The sequence below is a fragment of the Chiloscyllium plagiosum genome, unplaced genomic scaffold, assembly GCF_037043375.1.
Source record: "Chiloscyllium plagiosum isolate Xiang-an unplaced genomic scaffold, Cpla_swu_hap1 HiC_scaffold_23, whole genome shotgun sequence".
NCBI classification, from domain to species: domain Eukaryota; kingdom Metazoa; phylum Chordata; class Chondrichthyes; order Orectolobiformes; family Hemiscylliidae; genus Chiloscyllium; species Chiloscyllium plagiosum.
In genome coordinates, this window is record NW_028270161.1 from 58,766,231 (window position 1) to 58,791,058 (window position 24,828).

The following is a 24,828-nucleotide window of genomic DNA, read 5'->3' on the forward strand; positions in this document are numbered from 1 at the left end:
AGTCAACGTTTGATCATCAGCAAATTGGAATCATTGATGGTGCTATCAAGTGGCACATAACCTGTTCACTAATGTTTAAATTCAGGTTTCCATAGGACCACTTAGATGTGTTTTGTTTAAAACTACGTGCTTTGACCAACTGCATCACTCCTGTAAAATCTGTGTTACACCTGCTTAAACAACTAGCAAATTTAGGGTCTGGGCCACTTTCTTGAAATGTTTTGAGGGGGACTGGCCTGGTCCATAACAGTTGTCACTAGCATCTTGACACCAATGCCTCCTTTGCTGATAACACCTCGTAAAATATCTACTGAAAAGTGTTGCAAGCATTTGGTTGGATATCCAAAGATTGTGACATGGGGTGTCCTTTGGTTCAGAAGGTCTGCATTCAAGTCACACCTCAAGGTTTGATGGTCATGGGTTGTGTCTCAACATTACATATCAGCCTGATTAAAACAAAATACAACTGGTTGGATATATCGGGAAGTTTTCTTCACACAGGGTGGCATGGTGGCTAGCACTGCTGCCTCACAGGACCTAGGTTTGATTCCAGACTTGGGTGACTGTGTGGAGTTTGCGCATTCTCCCCATATCTATGTGGGTTTCGTCTGGGTACTCTGGTTTCCTCCCACAATACAAAGATTTGCAGGTTAGATGAATTGGCTATGCTAAATTGTCCATACTGTTCAGGGATATGTAGGTTAGGTGCATTAGTCAGGGATAAGTGTAGAGGAATGGGCCTGGGTGGGTTACTGTTTGGAGAGTCAGTGTGGACTCATTGGGCCAAAATGGCCTGTTTCCACAGTGTAGGGATTTGATTATATTCATAACATCTCACTTTCAATACTAGGCACTGCTTGCCCAGCATGTTGATCATCACAGTATTTGAATGTTGCATGCCTTTTCAATGAGTTGACTGGAAGAAACTGTTTTGTAAAAAAAGTTTGAAGAATACTAGTACATGTGAGGTACATAAGGACTCATACTAGTCCTTCTCATCTTCTTTAATGACAACATGGAGAGGCCAATGTGTTCATTTCCAACTTTTTTTTTAAAAAAAGGACTCTCCTGTCTGGGAGCTTTAAAGTGCTTTGCAAAAGAAGTAAATCTAAGAAAAAAAACTTTTCACATACAAGTAGTTTGTTCTGGAATTCACTGTCTGGAAGTATGCTTCAGGTTCAATTGAGGCAATGACTGAGGACATGATTAAAATCGAAAGAACGTGCAGTGTTATGGGAAAGGGCAGGAGATAAGTCATGATGCTCAGTGAGCCAGTGCAAACATGATGAGCTGAATGGTCTCCTTCTGAGACACAACTATTCTATAATTTCTGTGATTCTCTGATCCGGTGACCCTAGTTCACCTAGACTTTTGAAAACCCAACAACTATTCTATAATTTCTGTGATTCTCTGATCCGGTGACCCTAGTTCACCTAGACTTTTGAAAACCCAACCCCAAATCCACCTCTGACCGCTGCCCCAGCTTCGACTTGCCCCGATCTAGGCTGACCCTTCACCTCTATCTGCGCCGAACTCATGGGAGATTTTATTGCAAACAGCAATGTTGTCAAGGTGCACCAGAGCCTGGCTCCCACTCCCCCATGAACTATTGTTGGATGAGACCTATTGCTGCAGGTTATTGTTATTAATCATGTCAGATGTCTCTCTGGTACCTGCAGTGAATGATGCACAGTCATTATTTCACAGGACTCAGGTGGAGAACTTTGTTCACTGACTTTCGGCGAGGTACTGCAGCCGCGGAGCTGTCGGTCTCCATGGTAACCGCTGCCCAACATGGCGCCGGGGGTGAGAGGTGAGAGGTGAGGGTTCCCGGCAGCCCCTGCTCCCAGCCCTTGGCGCTCCCGCGCGTGTGTCTGTCGGAGAGAGAGTCCGTCCCGGAGCAACCGCCATTCTGTGTGTGAGCCGCACCGTCAGCCCGCTCCGCTCTCTCGGACCGACAGACAGACAGAGACAGCACCGAGCAGTAGCGGCATGGTGAGAGCATCCGGTACACAGCCCGTGGCCTCCACGGCGGCTCGGAGTGCCAGCGGCCTGGTCCATCAGGCTGCACCGGGTCTAGAGTTAACCTCCTGGCCGGCATATCGCTGACCCCCCTCCAGGCGGTTACTGATCTCTACCCGCCTCCCCATCCCGCGCTAATCTGTTTCTCTTCTCACTTTCCGGGAAGTCGGAAAGTCCCCTCTCCCCCCCCTCCCCCAGTCCCCTCTCCCCCCCCCCTCCCCCCCCCTCCCCCCCCCCTCCCCCCCCCCCCCTCCCCCAGTCCCCTCTCCCCCCCCCTCCCCCAGTCCCCTCTCCCCCCCCTCCCCCCCCTCCCCCCCCCTCCCCCCCCCCCCCCTCCCCCCCCCCCCCCTCCCCCCCCCCCTCCCCCAGTCCCCTCTCCCCCCCCCTCCCCCAGTCCCCTCTCCCCCCCCCTCCCCCAGTCCCCTCTCCCCCCCCCCTCCCCCAGTCCCCTCTCCCCCCCCCTCCCCCAGTCCCCTCTCCCCCCCTCCCCCAGTCCCCTCTCCCCCCCCTCCCCCAGTCCCCTCTCCCCCCCCCCCTCCCCCAGTCCCCTCTCCCCCCGTCCCCTCTACCCCCCTCCCCCAGTCCCCTCTCCCCCCCCCCCTCCCCCAGTCCCCTCTCCCCCCCCCCTCCCCCAGTCCCCTCTCCCCCCCCCTCCCCCAGTCCCCTCTCCCCCCCCTCCCCCAGTCCCCTCTCCCCCCCCCTCCCCCAGTCCCCTCTCCCCCCCTCCCCCAGTCCCCTCTCCCCCAGTCCCCTCTCCCCCCCCTCCCCCAGTCCCCTCTCCCCCCCCCTCCCCCAGTCCCCTCTCCCCCCCCCTCCCCCAGTCCCCTCTCCCCCCCCCTCCCCCAGTCCCCTCTCCCCCCCCCTCCCCCAGTCCCCTCTCCCCCCCTCCCCCAGTCCCCTCTCCCCCCCTCCCCCAGTCCCCTCTCCCCCCCCTCCCCCAGTCCCCTCTCCCCCCCCCTCCCCCAGTCCCCTCTCCCCCCCCCCTCCCCCAGTCCCCTCTCCCCCCCCCTCCCCCAGTCCCCTCTCCCCCCCCCTCCCCCAGTCCCCTCTCCCCCCCCCTCCCCCAGTCCCCTCTCCCCCCCCCTCCCCCAGTCCCCTCGCCCCCCCCCTCCCCCAGTCCCCTCGCCCCCCCCCCTCCCCCAGTCCCCTCGCCCCCCCCTCCCCCAGTCCCCTCTCCCCCCCTCCCCCAGTCCCCTCGCCCCCCCCTCCCCCAGTCCCCTCTCCCCCCCCTCCCCCAGTCCCCTCTCCCCCCCCTCCCCCAGTCCCCTCTCCCCCCCTCCCCCAGTCCCCTCTCCCCCCCCCCTCCCCCAGTCCCCTCGCCCCCCCCTCCCCCAGTCCCCTATCCCCCCCCTCCCCCCCCTCCCCCAGTCCCCTCGCCCCCCCCTCCCCCCCCCCCCCAGTCCCCTCTCCCCCCCCCTCCCCCAGTCCCCTCGCCCCCCCCTCCCCCAGTCCCCTATCCCCCCCCTCCCCCACCTCCCCCAGTCCCCTCGCCCCCCCCTCCCCCCCCCCCTCCCCCAGTCCCCTCTCCCCCCCCCTCCCCCAGTCCCCTCTCCCCCCCCCTCCCCCAGTCCCCTCGCCCCCCCCCCCTCCCCCAGTCCCCTCGCCCCCCCCCTCCCCCAGTCCCCTCGCCCCCCCCTCCCCCAGTCCCCTCGCCCCCCCCCTCCCCCAGTCCCCTCGCCCCCCCCTCCCCCAGTCCCCTCGCCCCCCCCTCCCCCAGTCCCCTCGCCCCCCCCTCCCCCAGTCCCCTCGCCCCCCCCTCCCCCAGTCCCCTCGCCCCCCCCTCCCCCAGTCCCCTCGCCCCCCCCTCCCCCAGTCCCCTCGCCCCCCCCTCCCCCAGTCCCCTCGCCCCCCCCTCCCCCAGTCCCCTCGCCCCCCCCTCCCCCAGTCCCCTCGCCCCCCCCTCCCCCAGTCCCCTCGCCCCCCCCTCCCCCAGTCCCCTCGCCCCCCCCTCCTCCAGTCCCCTCGCCCCCCCCTCCCCCAGTCCCCTCGCCCCCCCCTCCCCCAGTCCCCTCGCCCCTCCTCCCCCAGTCCCCTCGCCCCCCCTCCCCCAGTCCCCTCGCCCCCCCCTCCCCCAGTCCCCTCGCCCCCCCCTCCCCCCCCTCCCCCAGTCCCCTCGCCCCCCCCCCTCCCCCAGTCCCCTCGCCCCCCCCTCCCCCAGTCCCCTCGCCCCCCCCTCCCCCAGTCCCCTCGCCCCCCCCCTCCACCAGTCCCCTCGCCCCCCCCCTCCCCCAGTCACCTCGCCCCCCCCCTCCCCCAGTCGCCTCGCCCCCCCCTCCCCCAGTCGCCTCGCCCCCCCCTCCCCCAGTCGCCTCGCCCCCCCCTCCCCCAGTCGCCTCGCCCCCCCCTCCCCCAGTCGCCTCGCCCCCCCCCCAGTCGCCTTGCCCCCCCCTCCCCCAGTCCCCTCGCCCACCACTCTCCCAGTCCCCTCGCCTCCCCCTCTCCCAGTCCCCTCGCCCCCCCCTCTCCCAGTCCCCTCGCCCCCCCCTCTCCCAGTCCCCTCGCCCCCCCCTCTCCCAGTCCCCTCGCCCCCCCCTCAACCAGTCCCCTCGCCCCCCCCTCTCCCAGTCCCCTCGCCCCCCCCTCTCCCAGTCCCCTCGCCCCCCCCTCTCCCAGTCCCCTCGCCCCCCCCTCTCCCAGTCCCCTCTCCCCCCCTCCCCCAGTCCCCTCTCCCCCCCCCCTCCCCCAGTCCCCTCGCCCCCCCCTCCCCCAGTCCCCTATCCCCCCCCTCCCCCCCCTCCCCCAGTCCCCTCGCCCCCCCCTCCCCCCCCCCTCCCCCAGTCCCCTCTCCCCCCCCCTCCCCCAGTCCCCTCGCCCCCCCCTCCCCCAGTCCCCTATCCCCCCCCTCCCCCCCCTCCCCCAGTCCCCTCGCCCCCCCCTCCCCCCCCCCTCCCCCAGTCCCCTCTCCCCCCCCCCTCCCCCAGTCCCCTCGCCCCCCCCCCTCCCCCAGTCCCCTCGCCCCCCCCCTCCCCCAGTCCCCTCGCCCCCCCCTCCCCCAGTCCCCTCGCCCCCCCCTCCCCCAGTCCCCTCGCCCCCCCCTCCCCCAGTCCCCTCGCCCCCCCCTCCCCCAGTCCCCTCGCCCCCCCCTCCCCCAGTCCCCTCGCCCCCCCCTCCCCCAGTCCCCTCGCCCCCCCCTCCCCCAGTCCCCTCGCCCCCCCCTCCCCCAGTCCCCTCGCCCCCCCCTCCCCCAGTCCCCTCGCCCCCCCCTCCCCCAGTCCCCTCGCCCCCCCCTCCCCCAGTCCCCTCGCCCCTCCTCCCCCAGTCCCCTCGCCCCCCCTCCCCCAGTCCCCTCGCCCCCCCCTCCCCCAGTCCCCTCGCCCCCCCCTCCCCCCCCTCCCCCAGTCCCCTCGCCCCCCCCCTCCCCCAGTCCCCTCGCCCCCCCCTCCCCCAGTCCCCTCGCCCCCCCCCTCCCCCAGTCCCCTCGCCCCCCCCTCCACCAGTCCCCTCGCCCCCCCCCCTCCCCCAGTCACCTCGCCCCCCCCCTCCCCCAGTCGCCTCGCCCCCCCCTCCCCCAGTCGCCTCGCCCCCCCCTCCCCCAGTCGCCTCGCCCCCCCCTCCCCCAGTCGCCTCGCCCCCCCCCAGTCGCCTTGCCCCCCCCTCCCCCAGTCCCCTCGCCCACCACTCTCCCAGTCCCCTCGCCCCCCCCTCTCCCAGTCCCCTCGCCCCCCCCTCTCCCAGTCCCCTCGCCCCCCCCTCTCCCAGTCCCCTCGCCCCCCCCCTCCCAGTCCCCTCGCCCCCCCCTCCCCCAGTCCCCTCGCCCCTCCTCCCCCAGTCCCCTCGCCCCCCCTCCCCCAGTCCCCTCGCCCCCCCCTCCCCCAGTCCCCTCGCCCCCCCCTCCCCCCCCTCCCCCAGTCCCCTCGCCCCCCCCCTCCCCCAGTCCCCTCGCCCCCCCCTCCCCCAGTCCCCTCGCCCCCCCCCTCCCCCAGTCCCCTCGCCCCCCCCTCCACCAGTCCCCTCGCCCCCCCCCCTCCCCCAGTCACCTCGCCCCCCCCCTCCCCCAGTCGCCTCGCCCCCCCCTCCCCCAGTCGCCTCGCCCCCCCCTCCCCCAGTCGCCTCGCCCCCCCCTCCCCCAGTCGCCTCGCCCCCCCCCAGTCGCCTTGCCCCCCCCTCCCCCAGTCCCCTCGCCCACCACTCTCCCAGTCCCCTCGCCCCCCCCTCTCCCAGTCCCCTCGCCCCCCCCTCTCCCAGTCCCCTCGCCCCCCCCTCTCCCAGTCCCCTCGCCCCCCCCTCTCCCAGTCCCCTCGCCCCCCCCCTCCCAGTCCCCTCGCCCCCCCCTCCCCCAGTCCCCTCGCCCCCCCCTCCCCCAGTCCCCTCGCCCCCCCCTCCCCCAGTCCCCTCGCCCCCCCCCTCCCCCAGTCCCCTCGCCCCCCCCTCCCCCAGTCCCCTCGCCCCCCCCTCCCCCAGTCCCCTCGCCCCCCCCCCCCCCAGTCCCCTCGCCCCCCCCTCCCCCAGTCCCCTCGCCCCCCCCTCCCCCAGTCCCCTCGCCCCCCCCTCCCCCAGTCCCCTCGCCCCCCGCTCCCCCAGTCCCCTCGCCCCCCCCTCCCCCAGTCCCCTCGCCCCCCCCTCCCCCAGTCCCCTCGCCCCCCCCCTCCCCCAGTCCCCTCGCCCCCCCCTCCCCCAGTCCCCTCGCCCCCCCCTCTCCCAGTCCCCTCGCCCCCCCCTCTCCCAGTCCCCTCGCCCCCCCCTCTCCCAGTCCCCTCGCCCCCCCCTCTCCCAGTCCCCTCGCCCCCCCTCTCCCAGTCCCCTCGCCCCCCCCCCTCCCAGTCCCCTCGCCCCCCCCCCCTCCCAGTCCCCTCGCCCCCCCCCCCTCCCAGTCCCCTCGCCCCCCCCCCTCCCGGGTCCCCTCGCCCCCCCCTCTCCCGGGTCCCCTCGCCCCCCCCTCTCCCGGGTCCCCTCGCCCCCCCCTCTCCCGGGTCCCCTCGCCCCCCCCCTCTCCCGGGTCCCCTCGCCCCCCCCCCTCTCCCGGGTCCCCTCGCCCCCCCCCTCTCCCGGGTCCCCTCGCCCCCCCCCTCTCCCGGGTCCCCTCGCCCCCCCCCTCTCCCGGGTCCCCTCGCCCCCCCCCTCTCCCGGGTCCCCTCGCCCCCCCCCTCTCCCGGGTCCCCTCGCCCCCCCCCTCTCCCGGGTCCCCTCGCCCCCCCCCTCTCCCGGGTCCCCTCGCCCCCCCCCTCTCCCGGGTCCCCTCGCCCCCCCCCCCCCTCCCGGGTCCCCTCGCCCCCCCCCTCTCCCGGGTCCCCTCGCCCCCCCCCCTCTCCCGGGTCCCCTCGCCCCCCCCCTCTCCCGGGTCCCCTCGCCCCCCCCCCTCTCCCGGGTCCCCTCGCCCCCCCCCCTCTCCCGGGTCCCCTCGCCCCCCCCCCCTCTCCCGGGTCCCCTCGCCCCCCCCCCTCTCCCGGGTCCCCTCGCCCCCCCCCCTCTCCCGGGTCCCCTCGCCCCCCCCCCCTCTCCCGGGTCCCCTCGCCCCCCCCCCTCTCCCGGGTCCCCTCGCCCCCCCCCCTCTCCCGGGTCCCCTCGCCCCCCCCCCTCTCCCGGGTCCCCTGGCCCCCCCCCCTCTCCCGGGTCCCCTCGCCCCCCCCCTCTCCCGGGCCCCTCGCCCCCCCCATTTCTCTCCCTCCCCCAGGCCCCACCCCCAGTCCCCTCGCCCCCAGTCCCCTCGCCCCCTCCCCCGGGCCCCTCGCCCCCTCCCCCGGGCCCCTCGCTCGCCCCTCCCCCGGGCCCCTCGCCACCCCCCTCCCCCGGGCTCCTCGCGCGTCCCTCGCCCTTGCCCTTCCTTCCCCCCCCCCCCCACCTCTTAGTCCCCTCGCCCCCCACGTCCCCTCGAGTTCCCCAACCATCACATTAACTCCTCCAGTTTCCCGGCCCCACACACACGCTCCAGTCCCCTGACCCTCGCCACCCCCTTCCAGTCCCTGACCCATGGTGCCCCCCCCAGACCTGACTCTCTACCCCAAGCCTGCCACCCCTCCAGTCCCCTGACCTTTGACCCCTCCCCAAACCTCAGCCTTGTGGGGGTGGATTGTTTCCATGCTGAGGTGGGGTGGTTTTGCACACATAGACACACATACACCTCTGTCTCCTGGTCTCTCTCATACATACACCTGTTCCTTGGGTCGTCCACTGAGGGTCGTTCTCCTTTGTGATGGCTGTTTTTTTTTCCTTTTGCCTTCAAGAGTTTACCGTTGAATCCGAAACCTTTCCTCAATGGGTTGACTGGCAAACCGGTGATGGTGAAGTTAAAGTGGGGAATGGAATACAAAGGTTACTTAGTGTCAGTTGATGGATATATGAACATGCAGGTAAGGACTAAGGTGACACTTTTGCTTGTTCTCTAAGCATATTACTGGTTAGATATGAATATGGCTATTGTCTTAGCTTTAGGTACTGACTTTTGATCTGTTAATCACAGGGTACTGAAATCACACATCATTTGTAATCCTCTCTCATATCTGATTGCGAAATCTATTCTGCAAAAAAATAAGATCTGGATTTTATAGTCTAGCTGACCTGAGTGTTCAAAATATGTGAATTCCTGAAAGAAATTAATGAAACAAATAGAATCCTGGGCTTTATAAATCGAGGTGTAAACATTTAGTAGTGAAGTAGCTAGAATGAACTGTTATAAAACTAAACAACTGTAGGATATCACCCGCGAGGAAGGATTTGACAGTATTGGAGGAGGGTAGACAAGATTTACAGTGTGTTTGTTTGAAATTGTAGTTATATTCCTGAAAAGGGGGGAACGAAATGGTGGAAAGGAGGAAGTGGAAGGGTAGCTCATGGGAGGGAGACAGATGGGTGCCAGGGTGCTGGTGGTGAAGGAGAAGTCCCTTGTGGGAGGATCATAGTAGCAGGGTCTTAGGAAGGGATGAGGTGGAGGGAGAGGCCAGACACCTGAGGAACCGAGACAGAGATGGGTGGTTATAGGTGGAGATTCTGGATTAGTGGTGCTGGAAGAGCACAGCAGTTCAGGCAGCATCCGAGGAGCAGTAAAATCGACGTTTCGGGCAAAAGCCCTTCTTCAGAAATAAAGGCAGAGAGTCTGAGGGGGAGAGATAAGTTAGAGGAGGGTGGGGGTAGGGGTGGGAGAAAGTAGCATAGAGTATAATAGGTGAGTGGGGGAGGGGATGAAGGTGATACATCAAGGAGGAGGGTGGAGTGGATAGGTGGAAAAGAAGATAGGCAGGTAGGACAAGTCATGGGGACAGTGCTGAGCTGGAAGTTTGGAACTAGGGTGAGGTGGGGAAGGGGAAATGAGGAAACTGTTGATGCCCTGGGGTTGAAGTGTTCCGAGGTAGAAGATGAGGCGTTCTTCCTCCAGGCGTCTGGTGGTGAGGGAGCAGCGGTGAAGGAGGCCCAGGACCTCCATGTCCTTGGCAGAGTGGGAGGAGGAGTTGAAATGTTGGGCCACAGGGCGGTGTGGTTGATTGGAAAGCGTTCTGCTAGGAGGCGTCCAGTCTCCCCAATGTAGAGGAGACCGCATCGGGAGCAACAGATACACTAAATGATATTAGTGAATGTGCAGGTAAAACTTTGATGGATGTGGAAGGTTCCTTTAGGGCCTTGGATGGAGGTGAGGGAGGAGGTGTGGGCGCAGGTTTTGCAGTTCCTGAGGTGGCAGGGGAAGGTGCCAGGATGGGAGGGTGGGTTGTAGGGGGGCGTGGACCTGACCAGGTAGTCACGGAGGGAACGGTCTTTGCGGAAGGCAGAAAGGGGTGGGGAGGGAAATATATCCCTGGTGGTGGGGTCTTTTTGGAGGTGGTGGAAATGTCGGTGGATGATTTGGTTTATGCGAAGGTTGGTAGGGTGGAAGGTGAGCACCAGGGGCATTCTGTCCTTGTTATGGTTGGAGGGGTAGGGTCTGAGAGTTGAGGTGCTGGATGTGGGCGAGATGCGTTGGAGGGCATCTTTAACCACGTGGGAAGGGAAATTGCGGTCTCTAAAGAAGAGACTATCTGGTGTGTTCTGTGGTGGAACTGGTCCTACTGGGAGCAGATACGGCGGAGGAATTGGGAATACGGGATGGCATTTTTGCAAGAGGTAGGGTGGGAAGAGGTGTAATCCAGGTAGCTGTGGGAGTCGGTGGGTTTGTAAAAAATGTTAGTGTCAAGTCGGTCGTCATTAATATCGATGGAGAGGTCCAGCAAGGGGAGGGAGGTGTCGGAGATGGTCCAGGTAAATTTAAGGTCAGGGTGGAATGTGTTGGTGAAGTTGATGAATTGCTCAACCTCCTCGCGGGAGGTGGAGAGTTGAGTGAGGATGGACAACGAGTGGGAGGTTCAAGGCATGATGGGATGAGCTGGACATTTGGGCAGGCTAATGTTAAGCTGACAACAATGATGTGCAGTGACCTAAAAAGGAAAATGGCAAGCACAGGCTCTTAGAGAGAAACAATATTGTACAGGATGGCAAAGCACGGGCATGCATCATGAGAATGGTTTCACAGGATGGGGAATCCTGTTTATAGACTAGACATGGAGAGTCCTTCGCTTAGGAGAAGATTGAAAGGTTTCTTGGACATGAACCAAAGGGCACTGATTTAAGGTGATGTATTGGTGACATAAGAGAAAAAAGTATTAATGTAATGAGTAGTTAGGATCTGGAATGTACTGCCTGAAAGTGTTCAAAAGAGAACTGGATGACAGTATGAAGTTGTAAGATATTTTCCCGTGGCATGGGGAAGGAGTGGGACTGTCTAAATTGCTGTCTCTGTTGTCTAACCATTCCAAGATTCTAAGTATTCGCCTTTCAACTAAAATGATTTTGAATGCCGATAGTTTTCCATGTAATATTTCCTTGTGTTTCATTTATCTGGAAGTCATGAACAATGGTCTTGTTGGACTTGCAATGATAAAAGCTAAGTGCTCAATAAAACTCTGATTTGTTGTACTGTGAATTAGAGTCTAATTTTCCCAACACAGCTCTGAAGCAGGCATTCAGACTGATTTATCCTTTGGTGTCTGATTCAAAGCAGAATTGGACCCTATGTTAAAAGACATTAGTATCGTAGACTAGAATGAGAAGAGTAAATGAGTGAAACCATTTAATTGTTTTGCTCTTATTCCAGCTAGCAAACACAGAAGAATATATTGATGGTGCATTAGCGGGTCACCTTGGAGAAGTCCTAATCAGGTGAGAATTTCTTCAAAGAAAGAAGGTTTGCATTTATATAGCACCTCTCATGACCTCTGAGTTCTCAGTCCTTTTAGAGACAATTATGTTCATTTTTTGGATGTGGTTGTTGTTGCATAGAAAACACAATTGTTTGTGGAAGCTTCCTGTATGGATATCGACAATGTGATGGCACAAGTCACTTCAGAAAGGATATGCCTGCAGATGATTGACTTGAATAAAACACTTTACCGAATACGTTGGAACCTTTGCAATTTCCTGTATTGGGCTCTGATTTGAATCCAATGATGAACAGAATGATGAGGCCAAGTGGAAAGAAATTCTGGCGAGACTATGCCTTGTTTTATTAAAATCATATGAATGTATGAATTAGAAGTAGACAGTGTGAGAGGTGAAAGATATAAAAGGGACCTTCGGGACAACGTTTTCACGCAGAGGGTTGTGAATGGATGGAATGAGCTGCCAGAGGAAGTGGTGGAGGCTACTACAATTGCAGCATTTAAAAGGCATCTGAATGGGTATATGAATAAAAGGGTTTAGAGGAATATAGGCCAAGTGCTGGCAAATGGAACTAGATTAGGTTAGGATATCTGGTCCGTATTGACGAGTTGGTCTGAAGGGTCTATTTGCCTGCTGTACGTTTCAACGACACTAAACCATTCAGCTTCTCAGCCTGCTGGGCAATTCAATAAGATTGTGGCTGTTCTGTTTGTATTTTGAATTCCGCATTCATCTATCCCAGATAACCTTTGCTTACTCTGCCAAATCAGAATCTACCTCGACTCAGTCTTTTCTCCCCTGATCCAGTCCCTAACCACTTACATCCATGATTCCTCTGACACTTTTTACCAGTTTTGTAATTTCCAATTTGCAGGCTTCAGCTGCCTCCTCTTTGCCATGGATGTGCAATCCCTTTACACAACCATCACCCACCCGGATGATCTCTGATCTCTCCTTCTCTTCGGGGGCAAAGGCCTGGATCATCACCAACCACCATCACCACCACCACTACTCTCCACTTGGCCGAGCTTGTCCTCGCCTTCAACAACTTCTCTCTTAACTCCTGTCAATTTCTTTCAGTCAGAGGAGTGGCCGTGGGCCCCGTTATGCCTGTCTCTTCGTGGAATATGTGGAACATTCCTTGCTCCAGTCTTATTCTGGCCTCTACCCACAACTCTTTCTCTGGTCCATTGATTATATCATCGATGCTGCTTCCCCCTCTCATCTGGAATTGGAAAAACTTATCAATTTTGCTTCAAGCTTCCACCCCACCATCACTTTCGCCTGGTCTGTTTATGACTCCTCCCTTTCCTTCCTCGACATCTGTTTCCATTCCTGGGAATGGACAGGCCACTAAGGACTTTTGCCCGAAACGTTGATTTTCCTGCTCCTTGAATGCTGCCTGACCTGCTGTGCTTTTACAGCACCACTCTAATCTCCAGCATCTGCAGTACCCACTTCTATCCACTATAAACCCACTAACTCTCACAACTACCTGGATTATACATATTTACACCCTGTTTTCTGTAAAGATTCCATTTCATTCTCCCAGTTACTCTGTCTCAGTCGCATATTTCTGAAGAAGGGCTTGTGCCAGAAACGGCGATTCTCCTTCTTGAATGCTGCCTGACCTGCGCTTTTCCAGCAACACATTTTTCAGCTCTGATCTCCAGCATCTGCAGTCCTCACTTTCTGCACAGTGATAGGGTTCCCTGTCACTGCTACTATCCCACTAGCATCCATATCCAGAAGATCACTAGCCACTGTTTCTGCCACCTCCAGCGAGAAGCCACCACCAGACACATATATTCCCCTCCCTCCCTTATCCACCTTCTGTAGTGACCTTTCCCTCTGCTCCATTCTTCCTTCACTCCCAAGTATCCAAGGGCTCAAACTTACATTCCAGGTGAAGCAGCACTTTACCTGCACTTACAATCTAATCCACTGCGGTCGCTGCTTAAAATGTGGTCTCTTATACATTGGGGAAACAAAGCGTAGGCTGGGAGACTGCTTGGCAGAACATCACTCATTCTGCTGACAAAAATGACCCTGAGCTATCTTTTGGCTGCTACTTTAACACCACCCTGTTCCCTGGCCAGCCTCTCTGTTTCAGGCCTGCTGCCGTGCTCCAGTGAAGCTCAGCGCAAGCTAGAACAGCAACATCTCATTTTCTGCTTGGGGAACCTCTGGACTCAATATCAAGTTCAATAATTTTAGGGCCTGGACCCTGCCATGCGCCTTGTTATCACATAGTCTGTTTATTAAACACTACCTATTGTTAGCCACTAATAGTCCCATTAACAACTATTCATTTTCTCAGCCAGATCATTATCGACTCCTTTGACTGTCCATCAGTCCTCCTCTCAATTTGGGCTCTGTCCCTATCTATTGTTTACACCTTAAACCCACTCAACCTCCACCATCCTATCTTCTGCATACAAACCGAATGTTCCTTACCTACCATCAGTTTTAAGGAAGGGTTACTGGACCGAAATGTGAAATTTGATTTCTCTTTACAGATGCTGCCAGACCTGCTGAGCTTTTCCAGCAACTTCTATTTTTGTTTCTGATTTAAAGCATCCACAGTTTTTTTCTGTTTTTAAGAATCTATCCACCTCAGTGTTGAAAATATTTACTGAACCTGCCTCCATCAAATCACTGAAGTGTTATGGTGCAAAAAGAGGTCATTTGGCCCATTGTGTCTACATTGGTTCTCATGTTGATCATTATGACTTCATGCCCTTCTCCTGATAGCTTTGCATATTGTTTCTATTAAACAATCATCTGATGCCCTCAAGTGCCTCAGTTGAACCCACCTCCATCATACTTCCAGACGGAACCACTCGTTTTGTGGAAGGTTTTTCTCGCATCGCATATGCTTCTTTTGCAAATTATTTTAAACCTTTGCTCTCTCGATCTTGATCATTTTGCAAGAGGCCTTCTAATTCCAAAGTCATACAACATTGAGAGAGAAAGATCCTCCTCATTGGGGCATTGGATAATTTTTCAGATCGTAATGGTGTGCAGGAGTATGGGGAAAAGGCAGGAGGTTGGTGCTAGATAGTAGAGTCAGTGCAGACATGGCAGGCTGAATGGCCTCCTTCTGAACTGTAATAATTCTGTGATTGTCCCACAAGTCAATCTAATTTTAGATTAGTGCTCCCTAGTTCTGGACTTGTTCACAAAAAGAAATATCCTTTCCATGTCCACCTTGTCAAGAACATTCAGAATCTTAACTGATTGTTTCAAATTTCTAGACTCCAGTGGAAACAAGCACAGCCTGTCCAATCCATTATCAATATAGTAAACCTCTTGAGCCACCTCTCATGCATTAGCCTTCCTTAACTAAGGAGACCAAAACTGCATCTCTAATTCACTGCATTTGAGATGTGGTCTCACCAGTGCCCTGTATAATTGAAGCATACATACTTTTGTGTTTAATTCCGCTTGTAATAAAGGATAACATTCCTTTAACCTGCTTGATGATGTATGGTACCTGTATAGTGACTTTTCATAACTCGTGCATTGGAGCACCTAAATCCCTCTGCATTTCAGAAGGTTGCAGTTGTTTTCCATCAAAATATCACTCTGCTTTTTAATTCTTTTACTTTGCCACAAATGCCAGCTGCAAGAGTTTCTCCATTTAACGTATCTACATCCGTCTGCAATCTTCATAGTCTTCGTAACACACTTTCTTACTGTCTTGGTGTTGTCTGTGAATTTAGCTGCACTCAGCTCATTTAAGTCATTGTTGCAAAAGATTTAAGTGCCTGCATGGACCCCTGTGAGAGTCCATTCTTAGCACCCAGCCAGTGAAACAAAAACCTATGGTGTACACTATCTGTTTTCTGCCAACCAACCAATCTTTATATGCAAGCTGATGTGTTTAAAAAATAAACTTGAGCTTTTTTGTTCAGCAATAAATTTGACTTGATACTTTACCCAGTGTCTGCTGGAAATCCAAGTACAGTATGTCAGCAGTCTTCCTTTTATCTACAGCGCGGGTTGTCCCTTGCAAAACAAATCTCGCAATCTATTAATAATCATAGAATCCCCTTTTTGGTCCATCAAGTCCACACTGACCCTCCAAAGAGCATCTCACCCACCAAACCCAGCCCCCACCCTATCCACATTACCCCACAATTCCCATGGCTAATCCACCTCGCCTACACATCCCTGGACACTTCAGGTCAATTTTATATGGTCAATCTAGCTAACCTGCACATCTTTGGATTTTGGGAGGAAGCTGGAGTACCAAGTGGAAACCCATGCAGAACACTGGGAGAACATGCAATTCTCCCTGAATTTTTTTTTGTATCCTCTACCTACTAGAGAAGGTGCAAAGCGTGACCTACTCTTGGGAAATAAGGCAGGGCAGGTGATTGAGGTGTCAATGGGGGAGTGCTTTGGGCAACCATAATTCTATTAGTTTTAAAATAGTGATGAAAAGGAAAGACCAGATTTAAAAAGTAAAGTTCTACATTGGAGAAAGGCCAATTTTGATGGTATTAGGCAAAAAGTTTCAAAAGCTAATTGGGGACAGATGTTCACAGGTAAAGGGACAGCTGGGAAATGGGAAGCCTTCAGAAATGAGAGAACGCGAGTCCAGAGACAGTATATTCCTGTTAGGGTGAAAGGAAAGGCTGGTCGGTGTAGGGAATGCTGGGTGACTAAAGAAATTGAGGGTTTGGTTAAGGAAGCATATGTCAGATAGAGGATAGATCGAGTGAATCCTTAGAAGAGTATAAAAGAAGTAGGAGTCTACTTAAGAGGGAAATCAGGAGGGCAAAACGCGGACATGAGATAGCTTTGGCAAATAGAGTTAAGGAGAATCAAAGGGTTTTTACAAATAAGTTAAGGTCAAAAGGGTAAATAGGGAGAGAATAGGGCCCCTCAAAGATCAACAAGTGGAGTCACAGGAGATGGGGGAGATACTAAATGAATATTTTGCATCAGTATTTACTGTGGAAGAGAACTTGGAAGATATAGAATATAGGGAAATAAATGGTGACATCTTGAAAAATGTCCATATTAGAGGAGGAAGTGCCGGATGTCTTGAAACGGTTAAAGGTGAATAAATCCCCAGGACCTGATCAGGTGTACCATAGAACTCTGTGGGAAGCTCGAGAAGTGATTGTTGGGTGCCTTGCAGAGATATTTGTATCATCAATAGTCACAGGTGAGGTGCCGGAAGACTGGAGGTTGGCTAACGTGGTGCCACTCTTTAAGAAGGGTGGTAAGGACAAGCCAGGGAACTATAGACCAGTGAGCCTGATGTCGGTGGTGGGCAAGTTGTTGAGGGGAATCCTGAGGGACAGGATGTACATGTATTTGGAAAGGCAAGGACTGATTAGGGATAGTCAGCATGGTTTTGTGCGTGGGAAATCATGTCTCACAAACTTGATTTGAGTTTTTTTGAAAAAGTAACAAAGAAGGTTAATGAGGGCAGAGTAGTGGATGTGATCCATATGGACTTCAGTAAGGCTTTCGATAAGGGTCCCCATGGGAGACTGGTTAGCAAGGTTAGAAGTCATGGAATACAAGGAGAACTAGCCATTTGGATGCAGGACTTGCTCAAAGGTAGAAGACAGAAGGTGGTGGTGGAGGGTTGTTTTTCAGACTGGAGGCCTGTGACCAGTGGAGTGCCACAAAGATCAGTGCTGGGTCCACTACTTTTCATAATTTATATAAATGATTTGGATGCAAGCATAAGAGGTACAGTTAGTAAGTTTGAAGCTGACCACCAAAATTGGAGGTGTAGTGAACAGTGAAGAAGGTTACCTCAGATTACAACAGGATCTTGATCAGATGGGCCAATGGGCTCAGAATGGCAGATGGAGTTTAATTTAGATAAATGTGAGGTGCTGCATTTTGGGAAAGCAAATCTTAGCAGGGCTTATATACTTAATGGTAAGGTCCTGGGGAATGTTGCTGAACAAAGAGACCTTGGAGTGCAGGTTTGTAGCTCCTGGGAAGTGGAGTCACAGGTAGATAGCATAGTGAAGAAGGCGTTTGGTATGCTTTCCTTTATTGGTCAGGATAGACAATAGGTGCAGGAGTAGGCCATTCAGCCCTTCTGAGCCTGCACTGCCATTCAATATGAGCATGGCTGATCATTCCTAATCAGTATCCTCTTCCTGCCTTATCTCCATAACCCTCGATTCCACTATCTTTGAGAGCTCTATCCAACTCTTTCTTAAATGAATCCAGAGACTGGGCCTCCACTGCCCTCTGGGGCAGAGCATTCCACACAGCCACCACACTCTGGATGAAGAAGTTTCTCCTCATCTCTGTCCTAAATGGTCTACCCCGTATTTTTAAGCTGTGTCCTCTGGTTTGGCACTCACCCATCCGCGGAAACATGTTTCCTGCTGCCAGTGTGTCCAATCCTTTCATAATCTTATATGTCTCAATCAGATCCCCTCTCAGTCTTTGAAACTCAAGGGTATACAAGCCCAGTCGCTTCAGTCTTTCAGTGTAAGGTAATCCCGCCATTCCAGGAATTGACCTTGTGAACCTACGCTGCACTCTCTCAATAGCCAGAATGTCTTTTCTCAAATTTAGAACATAGAACATAGATGAATACAGCGCAGTACAGGCCCTTCAGCCCTCGATGTTGCGCCGATCCAAGCCCACCTAACCTACACTAGCCCACTATCTTCCATATGCCTATCCAATGCCCACTTAAATGCCCATAATGAGGGAGAGTCCACCACTGCTACTGGCAGGGCATTCCATGAACTCACGACTCGCTGAGTAAAGAACCTACCCCTAACATCTGTCCTATACCTACCCCTCCCTTAATTTAAAGCTATGCCCCCTTGTAGTAGCTGACTCCATACGTGGAAAAAGATTCTCACTGTCAACCCTATCTAAACCCCTAATCATCTTGTACACCTCTATCAAGTCACCCCTAAACCTTCTTTTCTCCAATGAAAACAACCCCAAGTGCCTCAGTCTTTCCTCATACGATCTTCCTACCATACCAGGCAACATCCTGGTAAACCTCCTCTGCACCCGTTCCAGTGCCTCCACATCCTTCCTATAGCATGGCGACCAAAACTGCACACAATACTCCAGATGTGGCCGCACCAGAGTCTTATACAGTCTATAGTATGGAGACCAGAACTGCACACAGTACTCCAGGTGTGGTCTCACCAGGGCCCTGTACAGCTGCAGAAGAACCTCTTTGCTTCTATACTCAATTCCTCTTGTTATGAAGGCCAGCATGCTATTAGCTTTCTTCACTGCCTGCTGTACCTGCATGCTTGCCTTCATTGACTGGTGTACAAGAACACCCAGATCTCTCTGTACTGCCCCTTTACCTAAATTGATTCCATTTAGGTAGTAATCTGCCTTCCTGTTCTTGCCACCAAAGTGGGTAACCATACATTTATCCACATTAAACTGCATCTGCCCACTCGCCTAACTTGTCCAGGTCACCCTGTGATCTCCTAACATCCTCATCACATTTCACCCTGCCACCCAGCTTTGTATCATCAGCAAATTTGCTAATGTTATTGCTGATACCATCTTCTATATCATTAACATATATTGTAAAAAGCTGCGGTCCCAGCACGGATGCCTGCGGTACCCCACTGGTCACTGCCTGCCATTCCGAAATTGAGCCGTTTATCACTACCCTTTGTTTCCTATCAGCCAACCAATTTTCAATCCAATCTAGTACTTTGCCCCAATGCCATGCGCCCTAATTTTACTCACTAACCTCCTGTGTGGGACTTTATCAAAAGCTTTCTGAAAGTCCAGGTACACTACATCTACTGGATCTCCCTCGTCCATCTTCAGAGCTATATCCTCAAAAAATTCCAGGAGATTAGTCAAGCATGATTTCCCCTTCATAAATCCATGTTGACTCTGTCCTATCCTGTTACTGCTATCCAGATGTGCCATAATTTCATCCTTTATAATAGACTCCAGCATCTTTCCCACCACTGAGGTCAGACTAATTGGTCTATAATTTCCTGCTTTCTCTCTCCCACCTTTCTTAAAAAGTGGTATAACATTAGCCACCCTCCAATCCTCAGGAACCGACCCCGAATCTATCGAACTCTGGAAAATAATCACCAACACATCCACATTTCTCGAGCCACCTCCTTCAGTACCCTGAGATGCAGACCATCAGGCCCCGGAGACCTATCAACCTTCAGACCTAACAGTCTCTCCAACACCAAATCCTGGCAAATATAAATTCCCTTAAGTTCAGGTCCTTCAGCCACTGTTACCTCAGGGAGATTGCTTGTGTCTTTCCCAGTGAACACAGATCTGAAGTACCCATTTAATTCTTCTGCCATTTCTTTGTTCCCCGTAATATATTCCCCTGTTTCTGTCTTCAAGGGCCCAATTTTAGTCCTGAGTACAGGGCTGAGTACAGGAGTTGGGAGGTCGTGTTGTGGCTGTACAGGACATTGGTTAGGCCACTGTTGGAATATTGCGTGCAATTCTGGTCTCCTTCCTATTGGAAAGATGTTGTAAAACTTGAAAGGCTTCAGAAAGGATTGACAAGGATGTTGCCAGGGTTGGAGGATTTGAGCTTTAGGGAGAGGTTGAATTGTGGATAGTGATGAAGGATGTTGTAGATTACAGAGAGACATGGATAAGCTGCAGAGCTGGGCTGAGAGGTGGCAAATGGAGTTTAATGCGGACAAGTGTGAGGTGATTCACTTTGGTCGAAGTAACCGGAATGCAAAGTAGTGGGCTAATGGTGAGATTCTTGGTAGTGTAGATGAGCAGAGAGATCTCTGTGTCCAGGTACACAGATCCTTGAAAGTTGCCACCCAGGTTGACAGGGTTGTTTAGAAGGCATATAGTGTTTTAGCTTTTATTAATAGAGGGATAAAGTTCCAGAACCATGAGGTTATGCTACAGCTGTATAAAACTGTGGTGCGGCTGCACTTGGAGTATTGTGTACAGTTCTAGTCACTGCATTATAAGGAGTATGTGGAAGCTTTGGAAAGGGTGCAGAGGAGATTTACTAGGATGTTCCCTGGCATGGAGGGAAGGTCTACGAGGAAAGGCTGAGGGACTTGAGGCTGTTTTCGTTAGAAGAAGGTTGAGAGGTGACTTAATAGAGACAAGTAAGATAATCAGAGGGTTAGATAGGGTGGACAGGGAGAGCCTTTTTCCAAGTATAGTGACAGTCAGCACGTGGGGGCATTGCTTTAAATTGAGGGGTGATAGATATAGGACAGATGTCAGAGGTAGTTTCTTTACTCAGAGAGTAGTAAGGGTATGGATGCTTTGCCTGCAACGGTAGTAGATTCGCCAACTTTAAGTACATTTTAGTCGTCATTGGACAGGCATATGGACGTACGTGGAATAGTGTAGGTTAGATGAGCTTCAGATTGGTATGACAGGTCGGCGCAACATCGAGGGCCGAAGGGCCTGTACTGCGCTGTAATGTTCTATGTTCTATGAACAGGCTGGGGCTGTTTTCCCTGGATGGTCGGAGGGTGACCTTATAGAGGTTTACAAAATCATGAGGGGCCTGGATAGGATAAATAGACAAAATCTTTTCCCTGGGGTGGGGGAGTCCAGAACTAGAGGGCATTAGTTTAGGGTGAGAGGGGAAAGATATAAAAGAGACCTATGGGGCAACCTTTTCACGCAGAGGGTGATACGTGTATGGAATGAGCTGCCAGAGGAAGTGGTGCAACATTTGAAAGACATCTGGATGGGTATATGAGTAGGAAGGGTTTGGAGGGATGTGGGCCGGGTGCTGACAGGTGGGACTAGATTGGGTTGGGATATCTGTTCGGCATGGACGGGTTGGACTGAAGGGTCTTTTTCTGTGCTGTGCATCTCTATGACTCTATAGTGAAGAATTGCTTATTGTGTATGATTAACTTGCCATTCTCACTCTTTAGAGGACTAACATTCACTCCTATGTTTTATGGTCTCATAAGCATATTCCAGACGGAGAGAAATTTTTGATCAATAAGAGATCTAAAGTCATAGAAAAAAGGCAGGAAAGTAGCATTGATGATTTTCTTATCAGCCATCAATGTGATCAGCCTCTCATTGAATGGTGGAGCAGACTCAGTAGGCCAAATGACATATTTCTCCTCTGTCACATGGTCTACTTCCTCATAGAACCATTACAAATTGCCGTAAAAGCCCTCTGGTTCACTGTCCCTATGGTGATGCAAATCTGATGTCCTTACCTGGTCTGGCCATTTTTAGCATATGGTGTTCAATTCTGGTCACTCCTCTACGGGAAAGATGGTGTTAAAAATGGGAGGGTGCAGAAAGATTTGCGAGGATATTGCCAGGACTGGAGAGTTTGAGTTAAAGGGAGAGGTTGAATAGACTGGGCATTTTTCCCTGGAGTGTCGGAGGCTTAAGGGTGGCATTATAGAGATTTATAAAATCATGAGGGGCATGGATAAGGTGAATATCCAAGCTCTTTTTTTGCTTTTACAAGGTAGGAGAGTCCAAAACTATAGGACGGATGTTTAAGGCCAGATGTGAAAGATTTAGAAAGGACTGTATGGGCAACTTTTTCATGCAGAGCATGGTACATGTATGGAACGAGCTGCCAGAGGAAGTGGCAGTAGCGGATAAAATTATAACATTGAAAAGGCATCTGGGTGGAAGGGTTTCGAGGGATAAGGGCTAGGCGTAGGACTAGACCAGATTGACATGTCTGGTCAGCACAGATAAGTTGGACCGAAGGGTCTGTTTCTGTGTTGCATGACTAAGTGATGGTGGTTTTACACTCTGTTAATTAAATTAAAAAATGAGTTTACATGCTGTTAATTAAACCAAAATTTAGTATTAGGAAACAGGAATTAGTTACAGTGACCATAAAACAACAGATTCTTACAACTCACCTATTTCACATGAGTTTTTGTTTAGAAGGGAATCAACCTGTGCTTGCCCATTCTGTTGTGCAGGGTGGCTGACTCTAGACTGTCTTTTGAAGTGGCCGAGGAAGGCGCTTTTTTGTATTCCAATCGTGGCTCACCACCATCTTTTGAGAACAATTCGAAATGCTGACCTTAATCAGTGATGCTTTTACACGCCAGGAATGATTTTTTTTTAAAGTACAAAATGTGCAGAGGGCAGAGAGGCAAATAACATTTAAAAAGAATTAATTCGCTGAATTAATGTGACTGGCTAAACCAGCATTTATTCCCTGTCCCTAGTTGCCCTGGAAAGGGTGGTGGTTGAAATAATAATGATAAATAAGATTGGTGAGCTGTATATCACCTTTCCACATGGGGTTATGACTGACAGTAACATACCTAGATCAAACAAGGGAAGGGTGAAATGTTTAATATCGCTGGTGCAATGGTACGCAGGAATGGTAGGAAAGCAGAAACAATGACTGCTTCTGATGATCAGAGATAATTTGCCAGAGTTGGATCAAAGGCAGATCTTGGCAAGATTTGAGGAACAGTAAGGAGACAATTCCACTACTAGGTATATACTAAATGATGGGAAGGACATAAAAGCGCAGATTTTCAAGCAAGTTACAGAAAGGGATAATAAACGTATAACTGGAGACTTCAGTTACCTTGGATTGGGCAAAGAATAGTGAATGGCAAAGAGGAGAGAAATTCCTGAAATGAGTGCAAGGGAACTTTGTTGATCATTGTGTGTCCTTCCGTGTTAGATTAGAAACAATGTTTAACTGATTTCTGGGAATGACGTGGAACAGACTTTAGTGAAAGAGCATTTTGGAAAGAACTGGCATTATTTGACTTACACAAATTAAGAACAAGGACATAGTAATTGAAGATGAAGACACTCAACTGGCATGTGCGAATTTCAGAATTGAAAAAAGACCTGGCAGATATGAATTAGAATCAAAACCGGAAATGGGCAGTGGGAGGCTATTGAAGAGATTGAGTATAGATTAAACATGTTTCTATGTGTTCTTTAATTCAATGAAACCACAAAAAGAGGCTTCTGATGAGTTGTAATATAACAGTCATGTTCCAGGGTCTGAAGGAAACAAGGATGAAAATAACAAGTAGACAGTCTTCCAATCCTCTCTAGATGTTGAATTATAAAATTGACAGATTACAAATGTTACACAAACTTGTTCAAAAGAGGGATAACTAAAGGGATCCTCATTCCAATTCATTTTTAATCCCAAGTGCATGGTCCCTTTAAAGTTTTAGCAGGCAAGATAATTTAATGGAGCCTATTTGTGCCTGGTCTCTGTGGGGTTTCAGAACCCCATGCAGCCTCACGGTTTCGAGGGAATGTTCCTCTTAATTACAGGCCAATCAGAATTGTGTTCAGTGCTGAGGAAACCAATGAGTAACAATCCATTGTCTTTTGAAGAATGCATATTTGAACTTCTATGATTTCTTAACTCACTTGCTGATCTGGTTGTCCAAGTGTGCTAATGAAATATTTGTCTTTCAAAAGTCATGGGTAAGGCTTCATATCATACCAGATGCATTTTGGATGCTTTCATATATTTGTAGGTTTAGTGTTATTTCTTTATTAAAAGTAGTTGACTGGATATAATGAAATAAAACTCTACGGGTGACTTGCATTACACCAGAGTCCATATTTAGTGTAATGGTAGTAACTTAGTCGTACGAATAGGAGTAGACCTTCCAGCCCCACAAGCCTGATCCACCATTCAGTGAGATCATGGCTGATCTGTGGCCTAACATCACAAACCTGTCTTCAGCTCGTATCCCTCAACACTTTAACTTTAAAAATTATGTATCTTAGATTTAAAATTAACAACTGATCCAGCATCCAATGCTGTTTATGGAAGAGTTCCAAACTTCTACTTTCCTTTGTGTAGAAATGTTACCTAAGGTCTCTCCTGAACACTCTGATCCTAATTCTGGAATCTCTAATTCCGTACACTGCAAAACAAACCTGTTTGGATATTGATTCCTGAAGAAGGGCTTATGCCAGAAATGTTGATTCTCCTGCTCCTTTGATGCTGCTTGACCTGCTGCGCTTTTCCAGCAACACATTTTTCAGCTATTGATGACTTGTGTTCTGTTCAACAGGTGTAACAATGTTCTATACATTAGAGGCGTTGAGGAGGAGGAAGAAGATGGAGAAATGAGAGAGTAACTTTCCTTTTTGTTTGAAGAATAACCATGTGTACAATTTTTTTAGTACTTTTTTTTATATATCCAGTAAACAAGATGCTGTTTTTGGGGCTGCACTGACTAGATCAGACAGTTCTACTGTGCTTCAAAATGTACAAGACAAACTAATTTAATTGTAGACACAGCTCTTCTAGTTTGATATGGCACTGTGAATTCAGATGTACCAGTAAAAACCCTTTTACACCTTGAGAGATGTGTAATAATTTTATAGATTTTGTATATTGGAGGGTGAGCAAGTCATTTCCCAAGAATGGCCGCTGCCTTTGATTGAAGGATATGCAGCACTTCTTACTGTTTGGTATCTTCATTCTCTAAGCAGGTCTACACAGCAACCAGATGTCCTTGTCCAAATACAGGTCCGTGTTTCACTGTATTGCAGAACCAAACCTGATGTTTGTTTTGGTGAATGTAATTCTTCCTGAAGGCAGTGTGATATTGCACTGATGTTTGGTAAGAACCGAATTCGCACCTGCAGATAGGCACAGGAGTAGGCCTTTGAACTCTTCAGGTCTGCCTCACCATTCACTAAGACAGTGGTTATTCAGTGATCCAACCCACTATACTCCGATATCCATTT

General features: G+C 52.7%; 1 protein-coding gene across 1 annotated transcript; it reads left to right on the plus strand.

The window, feature by feature from the left end:
- Positions 1–1,837: 1,837 nt before the first annotated feature.
- Positions 1,838–24,440, plus strand: snrpf (small nuclear ribonucleoprotein polypeptide F). The gene is made up of 4 exons (XM_043713304.2): positions 1,838–1,995; positions 8,184–8,309; positions 11,078–11,142; positions 24,147–24,440. The coding sequence occupies exons 1-4, from the start codon at positions 1,993–1,995 to the stop codon at positions 24,211–24,213; spliced, it is 261 nt and encodes an 86-aa protein (XP_043569239.1). The 5' UTR covers positions 1,838–1,992; the 3' UTR covers positions 24,214–24,440.
- The last annotated feature ends 388 nt before the right edge of the window (positions 24,441–24,828 follow it).

Coding starts and splice junctions, on each gene's coding strand:
- snrpf (XM_043713304.2), top strand. Junction 8,310..11,077: donor ATGGATATATGAACATGCAG/GTAAGGACTAAG, acceptor CTCTTATTCCAG/CTAGCAAACACAGAAGAATA. Junction 11,143..24,146: donor CTTGGAGAAGTCCTAATCAG/GTGAGAATTTCT, acceptor TCTGTTCAACAG/GTGTAACAATGTTCTATACA.